We start from the raw sequence: 9,785 nt of genomic DNA, 5'->3' as shown, positions 1-9,785 counted from the left end.
TTACAGCTTCCATGACAAGATTCCTCTTCTTTTGTTTTGGGTTTGGGTTTGTTTCATTGTTTTGTTTGGCTTTTGGTTTTTCTTATAAATTTGGTTTTGTTTTATGGTGGGGCAGAGGGGCTGCAAGGGCAGAGGGTAGATTCCGGGGGACAAGAAGATAAATTAGATCGGAATGCATGATGTAAAATCCATAAAGAATCAATAAAAGCGTGTGTGTGTGTGTGTGTGTGTGTGTGTGTGTGTGTGTGTGTGTATGTGTGTGTGTGTGTGTGTGTGTGTGTGTGTGAATCAGAGCCAGCTGTATTCAACCTTACACTTTAGTTCTCCTGCTTCTCTGTGTTCTTACAATGGTATCAATTAACTTAGGTTTGACACCCAGCTTTCTCACTTTCTTCCTCAATTTCTATAGAATTGCTGAAGTATTCTAAGTCTCAACATCTTATCAATAAAACGTGGTGGAGTTCTTACCATACGGTTTTCATGGGCACGAGATAAGATATAATACAATATAAAATTCTAGTACACTCCTCATCAAAGGGAAGGTGCTTAGAAAATAACAGAATCTAAAACTAGTTGTTATTAAACACATAAACATAGTTCTTAGCATTGTTAACTTTTATTTAGCAATTCCCAGGCTTAATTAGAATTCCATTGGTCCCTCTTGGCACAGACAGTGGCTTGTCAACAGCAGTGATAGGGTTAAAATCCAGGGGAACCCTTAAAATGTCACTTGTTCATTCAGTTTCCTGCCTCATTTGTTTCTTATTTCTTCAGCTCCCAAGTTTTTTACACTAGGAAACACTTTTAGTCTTAGTATCCCCGAGTGCTATCATGAGTCAGGGAACCTGAAAGCTGAAAACAAGTAAATTGTATTTTTACAGTCTTCAATATTCTAAATGGATCTGAATAAAACTCTATGAGAGATGCACCAAGAGCTGCAAATCTATTTTTCAATGTACCAACTGACAATCTTTGGAAGTCTGTGGTACATCTCTCTCTCTCTCTCTCTCTCTCTCTCTCTCTCTCTCTCTCTCTCTCTCTCTCTCTCTCTGTGTGTGTGTGTGTGTGTGTGTGTGTGTGTGTGTGTGTGTGTGCAGCATTGTCTGCTCTGATGGAGTTACACTTCAGACAGATGGATCCACTAATTTTGAAAAGTAAGTAGAACTTTTCAGGTGACAAACCAACTCATTTATATCTTAGGCTTGAAAGCCATCTTATAGTAAAGACAAACCAGGTTCATTTCTGTTTATGATTAAATCTGTCTCCCAAGGATTGGGCTGTGCCCCACCTATAACCTTAACTTCAAATAGTTCTGTACTGTCTATTCCAGGAAACTGCAACCATGCCTTTATTTCAAAAGGTTATTATGGCCACCTGTTGTTATGATGACTTTGTTATGACCACCTTGCAACCATGCCTTTGTTTCAGAAGGTTATTATGAGCAACTTGTTATGCTTATGTTCTGTTTCTGTAACCCCACCTATTTGTCTGCCAAGTTCTCTTTTGGAAACCCCCTACTGCTGAATTATAAAATCCCTTATCTCACCCATGTCTAATGCTGATCTCTTGAGCCCTGCCTTTAGGGAAAGACAGTCTATGTAGATACACACGCACACACGCACACACCACACACACACACACACACACACACACACACACACACACACACACACACTAAAATTGTTTTAGTTTATTGCTTGCTTTACTTAATTTGGTCATAATTTGGATTGATGGTCTTTCTCCTCAAATCTGTGGGATTGGCATTGGGACCATATTCCTTTTCTATTTTAAAGCAATTTTAGCTTCAGAAATTCAGTCCCTAAAATGAATATGCTGACATGAAAAGTGTCATCCTCAAATGCAATGTGTGCACTGGAATGGTGTTAAGTACAGCTCTGGGCCAGGAGGAGAAGGTTCATATATCCTGTATCTAATAGGATCCAAACCAAAGCATCTCAACAGCTAATAGAATAGATAGAATGCTGCTGAGCCCTCTATTATATGTGGATGGATTAGGTGCTTGCCTCCATCTATTTTATTCATTTTCTGGAATATTTGAGGGAACGAGAACTCAAAGCCAAGGAGCTACGATTACTAATGATGGCTAAAAAGATCCAATCCTAAATAAGCATCACTCTCATATGTGACCTAGCATAGGAGCCTTAGGTTAGAGCTCAGCCACATGCATTTCTTCCCATTGGTCTCAGCTAAATCATAATGTGAGTTACTCTTATCAGACTAATACATCCCTATGAAAAGAAGCACTGTGAGTGGAAAGGGAACTCCGATACAAAAGTTATACTTGGATTTTCAAAGTTGAGAGCAAAAATGAAGGTATATCAAAGGTAGATAAAATGCTATGATCTCTTGCTGAAGATCAGTATCACTCAGGAGCTGAATCGCTAGCATATCCATCATCCTATTGCAACAAGACCACCAAAGAAAGCACACAATTAACTCAGTGGCTTCCACTCATGCTGTAGGTAAAAGTCACCTGCCTGGGAAGTTCTTAGGGGTGTGTAGGCCAACTGAAGTAGGCTATCTGTACATGGAGCTCCTGGTGTGGCTTTTAACCTCTCAGTGATTCTAATTCTAGCTAGGTTGAGACTTACTGTTTCAAGTGAGTACAATGCCTATACACTGTAAACACACAGTCAAGGGAAATCTTGACTGTTCTTTGAACCAGATTGCCTCTCCTATGTTCCACTAATGAAGACACTCTGAAGCTAGCAATGCCATAAACTGCCTTCCCACTGAAGATCTGAACTAAGGCTGTTAGGACTACCTCACATTTACAAAAAACCCAGGCTTTTTAATTCTTGGCAAATCTGGCCCTTTATACTGAAAAGTTCCCCAGCACTTGAGCCTAGATGACACATATTCAGCCTTGTCACCTTCAACTCTAAGTAGCAGTACTGACTGTCACTGACTGTACATCTGTGAGCTGGACACTTTTCAGGATGCTCTATGCACATATCACTAATATTCACACCTTGATATGGTGAAATTCCATAACAGTTCCTTCCCTCCAAGATGGACACAACTATTATCTTAATCTAAGACACCATCCATTTTATACCATAACTTATTCAATAATCCTTCCTCAGCCACCTGTGTTCATTATGGACTCCCTCCACTCTATTTCTATGCACTAAACTTTGTAAAACAAACTTCCTTAACCCCCCATTGGCTTCCACTTTTCCTAAAACAAAAGCTAGGTTCCTTTCCAAGATCTGGAAAGCTTGTACATTCCAGTCTCCTCTCCATCCATCCCCATTTGTGCTCCCCTGTTCTTTGAACATCAGGATCAGGTCAGAACTGACTCCTTTCCAGTGTGAGAAACCCTGGGTTGGTTGGTTTGTTTGTCTTTGCTGCTTTGTGGCTGTTCAACCTGGTTCTTGTGCACGGGCTGTTTGTCCTGACTCCCTCAGTCCCTCAGTGTCATGTGAAAGCACCATCTCTATTAAGAAAGCCTTCCTGTTTACACTGTCCAAGTAGCTACCCACGCTTTTTCCATTTGCTTTCTACAACTCTGCACTGTCTGTTTCTTTCTTCACACTTAACTACCATTCATAAGTGTTTATTGTAAGTTATTGTTTTTGTCTTCTCTCACAAGAAAGCAGCACTTCAATGACAAGAAACTCATCACTTACAATCATCAAAGTACCCACAGCATCTAGCACAATGCCCAGCACTTAGCCACCACGTAATATTTTCAGTGAAGAGAGGCATCTATTTTACATGTATCTAATTAATGAGGACAAACAGCTAATAAGCACTGCTGTAGGAATCTGTCTTCTCCAAGGGAATGAAACATTCTCCTGGGGTTTATTCAACAATCTATTTTAACTGAGCATGTTTATCCTGAAGACCTTAGATAACCGTGATGGTCCTGAATCTCCTTCATTCCACACATAATCTAAGCTAATTGTGACTGTCCATGTCCTAAGCATATCCAGCTGTTAGCTTGAAGTTGGGAGGATTTTGCAACAGTGGAAATCCTTAAATTGTTAAAATGTGCATGTCACAAAGCATTTGTCTTAAGAGCTGTCTCCTCCACCCCATGGGAAGCTCCTGTGTTTTATCAAGTTGCAATCCAGTTGGAGCAATGATGGGATGTCCCTATGGTCAAGGACGGATATGGCTTGTTCATAGCAGCATCTACATGCTCCCCTCCCCCTTCCATCCCATTGCTATTCTGGCCATGGCAGTGACCTACTGTTAGATAGATCATCCAGGGCTCTCTTACCTGCACAGCTCTGCTGAGGCTCCCAGTGCACTTTGATGCCTTCTCTCTGGCAGGCACGAGTGTATGCCAGAAATGACTCACAATAACAGTTTTTATGGACTGGACATTCACACATGTCTGTCACACAGGACCTATTGGTCACAGGAGAGAAAATAACATTTTAATATATCAAATTATCAGAGACTTGAAATGATAATCCTGAAAATAGATACCTAGGAATTAGTATAAATATTCTGTAGGCGATCTTAGTGCTTAATGCCTCTGAACACTGTGATATCAGGTTTTGTTTCTTTGAGAGGACTATCCCAAAAACTTGTTGCTATGTCACAAATGTTTTAATATTCCTACTGTTCAAAGAATTAGCCACTACCTGTATTTGGCCACTGAAGACTTGGCATATGGCTAGAGCCAATGAGCAACTGAATGTCTGATTTGACTTAATCTTAATTACCATGACTGTAAACAGCCACTGAACCTAGAGGCTACCCTACTGACAAGGCAGCTCCTGGAGCACAGGCATCATCAACATGCTGACATTTGTGACTGTAATGACACAAGAATGGTTGGCTGGAGAGATGGTCAAGAGCACTGACTGCTCTTCCAGAGGCCCAGGGTTCACTCACATGGCAGCTCACAACTGTCTGTAACTCCAAGACCTGACACCCTCACACAAACATACATGCAGGCAAAACACCAATGTACACAAAATAAGAATAAATAAATTACAAAAAAAAGAAGAATGGTTGGCTCTACTATCACAAAGCCAAGAACACTGAGCAATTTGATAAAAGCATGAAAGCCCATAGCTTTGGGATGTGCAATTAGCATTTGCTCTTGCAAGGTCTTGCATCCCAGTCTCATCTTTAGAATGCAGAATAATGAATTCCAAAAAGAGCAAGCATTTCCAATACTTAATTAGGTTGAGCAGAGAAGAGGATTGAAGGTTATATATGAAAATGAATGACCAAGATAACAATTAAGCTGAAATGTGTTTAAAGGCAAACAAGTTTTTAAACATCTCAACTAGACAGACATAATGAATTTACATCATGATGGAATATTACAGATTACAAAATACTTTGGCAGATTATCTGTCACAGAATAATAAACAAGGCCTACTGAGTAGAGTTCCAGTGTTATAAATGAAGGATCATTTTACTCAAACAGATGTGCCCACATTCACACTTATAACCAGTGAAAGAGCAAATCAAATTCTGCTTCCTGACTTTGAGCATTCTACCCTTATTATATCATACTACAATCCTCACCTCTATAGGCAAATATAGCATTCAACAATTTTGAGTTGACTTTTATGTAAGGGAACCCCAAGGTTAATAAAATTAAGCTATCTTACTTTTTTCATGTCTTTGTTCAGCAATTTCCTTCCTTGCTGAACCAATTTCAAGGCTGAACAAATAAAAATAATCAAGATTTTAATGACACATATGAACCTGAAAAGTATTTGGACCATGGCCATCTAGTGTCAACACACTGTGAGGCACGTGATCTACTGGTTGTAGAGAGAGATCAGTTAGCACTAGGTACTAGTTGGTATACCACCTGGTTATGAATAAGAATGAAAGAGCAGAAACTATATTTAAAAAGTCTATAGTAGTGCTTTGCACCTGGGTAGTCCAGCATTGAAGCACAGTCTTGAGAGATGGGGATTAACGGAGACAAAAGGACCATGGGTAGAAACAAGAAGAGCCTTTTGCACTTCACAGATGACTGCTGCCTTAAACACAAAGGCCACAACTGAGAAATGGATCTCTCTCCTTTCTGTGGTGATCAAAGCTGCATTTCTTCATACTTTGACCCACCTTCACTACAGAAATCCTATGAAATCATAGTCCAGCCAATGTATCCAGGCACTGAACACACAGTGATGTCTTTGCACTGGATGGTGTCTCTAGATTTCCAAAGAAAAGCCAGATTAATCTTGTTCTTAAAGTAGCTACTCCATGTTGCCTGTGCATCCTCATAGACCTCGTTTCCTTTCATGTTTCAGTGTTCGTTCCAGAAACCCCCTACACCTATCAACTTCATGCTCAGACTTTACAAACAGCGTGGCTGGCGGCTCCAGGCTCTCCCTCTATTGTCGTTCCCACCTTACATCTATAATAGGCTTTTGTCTCCCTGTTGTGGCCTGTGCAGAGGTCCTTCCCTCATACACACAGACTCACTGGCATGGTACAGGCAGAATGGCACCTGGGAAATGGTGGCGTTATATGGGAAAGACATGGTCCAAATACAGATTCTTATTTTCAACTGGGAAATTGTACACCTACAAGACTCGTAATCCATGTAAACAGAGACTTCAGATATAAGGATTTCCAGAACAACGGAGTCTAAGAAAGAGGGCACTAACCTACCCTGCTCACAACAGGGACCCATTTAAACAAACTTTGGTGACTTTACATACTCTACAGCTGTTAACACTGATGTTTTGGAAATGTTAAAATATGGAAAATATTCAGGGTAGATTAACAGGGGGACAAGCAGTATAAAATTCAATATTGTATAATCACAGAAACAAAATAAATTAAAACAGATATGCTTTAAATAAAATATCAGTACTAAGTATTCATAATGGCTCGCTTGGGATGGCAAAATTATAGCTCTCATTATTTTTTAATTCTCACAATTAATACATCTCATGTCTAAAAAAATCAAAAGAAGTATAGAATGCATTTATATTTAAAATCACAATTTAGGAACTAGAGTTGTATGATAGGGTAAACAATCAGAGAAATTCACAGTGTCCATTTATTGGTCTTAGTTTTTAAATAATTCCACTGAAATATTCCTAGTCTGTATTAGGACTGTTGATAGACTTAGATTAGATTCACTTTGTGCTGTCTTCACACCACTCTCCTGACACTAAGAACTTTACATCCAGACAGATGGGACAGATAACAGAATAATTATGCATACTCTTGCTGGTTACAAAGGAATTTATTACCAGAAAACTAAAAGCATCTTGAAATGCACTTCAAATCAACTTCAGGAGAGGGAATGACTGTTACTCAACTGTTCTATTCATGTTTATCACACTTAATAATTCAGTACTAGGAAAATGTAGTTTATGACATGTGGCACTGAACTGATACACATTTCTGGGACATTACTGTCATTCCTTTAATTGATAGGCATCAATATTATATAATGTATATAACCATGTTATATCTTAAGTAACAAGATTTTAATGACTTTTAATGTTGCTGCGATTTATGGCTTTTATGGTTGTGCTTTTACAACATTCCTTTGTCATGTTTGTGTTCTAATAAATAAGGACTTTGTCAAGAGACTCAGCTGTCATTGTGCCAAATGGGGAGACAGACTGCCTACACTGAGCTTCGCCAGAAAGGATCTGAAGGTCGAACTACCTGACTCCTCTTTGGGTTTTCTCTGTAAAGGGCTTCACAACAACAGGAATATAGAAGACAGAGACGGAGGAAAGATGCCAGAGCTACTAGAAAAAGAAAAAATAAATTCTCATAGAACTTCTGAATTCTTATAGGGAGATTTAAGATTCCCTTCTGGCTTCTCTCCCAGAGGAAATAGACTAAAAAATAAATGTTGTGTCTGTCACCAAACAAGCCAATAGAGGAGAAAACCGACCAGAGACTAGGCATCCTCATAAGGCCCCTTGCCCTTGGTGTGACAAGATAGGGTCCTGGAAGGTCACTGCTCTGAGATTAAAAGCACTCCAGACCAGAATCCCAGATGTTGTTCCTGGAATTAGGAAACCCCCAGTGCCAGTTGGCTTCTAACTCAAACATAATCATCAATGAGATGGAGCCTTGGGTTAATCATGAAGATGCAATCACCAAGGGTCCAGAAACTGCCAGCTGGATTCATCAGTCCTGATTGAAATCTTGGAAAGGAAATCTTCCAGATGAAGTATCTCCCATAGACCCTTGGGAAGCTCAATGCCCAAGAGACCTTAAAACCTATTCAAATGAGCAGATGAATAAGAGTTTTACTGTTTGCTCATCGTTCTCTAAAAGCCATGCCTTGCTTGTCAGGGACATTTGTGTGCTTATTGATCTCTGACTTCCTATATTGGAAATAAAAACTAATTCTTGTACGGGCCAAAAACAGTAGAAAAGGTAACTTTGGGTCAGTGAACTCCTTCCCTCTTCCAGAACTTCCTGATTTCTAAGGTGGTCAGCTCTTCTTTAAGGGGATACCAGGAATTGATTACAGTAGTATACTAATCCAGCCAAAGCAAGTTTCTTCTTCTTAACCGAGGTTGCTAAATGGGTATTTTCTTATGGCCTGGCTACAAAGTAAAATTTAAGCCATGTTAACACCACCATCCCTTCTAGCAAGCAGCTCTAGAATTGGAGCTTCAGATTTTCATGATGAAGGGGTTACACTCATCACAATCTCAGTAGTGGTTGTTGGAGTGTTCAGACCTTGTGTATCTAATTGTTGTCTTATTTTGTCTGTTCTCAAGTACAATCTATTCCTCTTCAGAAGATCCTTCAGCAGTCTGAGTCCATGTATTTGTGTCTCTTTGACTGTCCTCCATGGCCTGTGAATTACCAAGAGTGGAGAGTAGAGTCCCTAAACCTTTCTATGCCCATTTCAACCAGAAGTAGTCAGATTAACTTCATTCCCAACTCCTGAATGATTCTGAGTTTCAATTCTTAAGGGGATGGTTAGATACTGAGTTTGATATTAGCAGGATTCAAAGTCATTAGGGCTGGACGCTCTTTCATAGTTAACAACTTGTAAAATTCAAAGACTGCAACTGTAGGACTCAAAGTAGTCGTCAAAATAATGGGAACTGAGTCATATCGCTGGCCCAGAAGTTCGTTAACAGTTAACCATATGAATCTTATAAGAATATTATCTAGCTGGAGGTTTTCTTAAAGAATAAGGACTCCCCTGTAAGGCTCACTTCAAATGGGCCTGTCAATCAATTTCATAAGAAAACACCTCAGGAAAGCAGTCTGCTTTGAATGTGGATTAGCATAACGGTCTCTTTGGCTATTGTCTACTCTCACTCCCCAAGAGTGCTCCTCTTTACTCTGCAATAAACTATCTTTTACACTAACATATACATATATGCACATTTACATACATGTTATATGTATGATATAAATAAAAACAACCAAGGAATTGGGCCTCAAGCATTCTCTTTACAGTGTACTTTCCATCCATACATCCATCTTCTGTAGTGTATATAGAAGTAGATTTTTTTGATTCATCCACCTAGCTTCTGGTATGTTCCTGCAGGCTCTGTGTGTAAAGTTCACACAGACAATCATCCCAGCAAAATGGCAAGAGAGTGACAAAAGTAACAGCATATCAGCACAGACCATCTCGTGTGTGTGTGTGTGTGTGTGTGTGTGTGTGTGTGTGTGTGTGTGTGTTGGTAGTTCACTGTCTCCTTGAAAACATGTCTTAATATTTCAACTCATTATCAACATCAGGTCCAATATCTGTGATCAGATCCCTCTCTGAAGTCAAATTCATCCCAATTTCTTGACAGGGAAACCAACACCACCACTACTCCCTCAGCAAA

At 39.6% G+C, this 9,785-nt stretch overlaps 1 protein-coding gene across 1 annotated transcript in view; it reads right to left on the bottom strand.

Moving 5' to 3' along the window:
- The window catches only part of Bmper (BMP binding endothelial regulator), a 257,107-nt gene that overhangs the window by 9,150 nt on the left and 238,172 nt on the right, over positions 1 to 9,785 (bottom strand). Inside the window, exon 14 of the mRNA XM_059266725.1 lies at positions 4,250 to 4,380. Within this exon, the coding sequence (XP_059122708.1) occupies positions 4,250 to 4,380 (131 nt within the window). The remainder of the gene's footprint in view (positions 1 to 4,249; positions 4,381 to 9,785) is intronic.

Source organism: Peromyscus eremicus, chromosome 7 (assembly GCF_949786415.1).
Source record: "Peromyscus eremicus chromosome 7, PerEre_H2_v1, whole genome shotgun sequence".
NCBI lineage: Eukaryota > Metazoa > Chordata > Mammalia > Rodentia > Cricetidae > Peromyscus > Peromyscus eremicus.
Note: the sequence above shows the minus strand (reverse complement) of the source record. Positions and strands in the feature narration are given on the sequence as shown.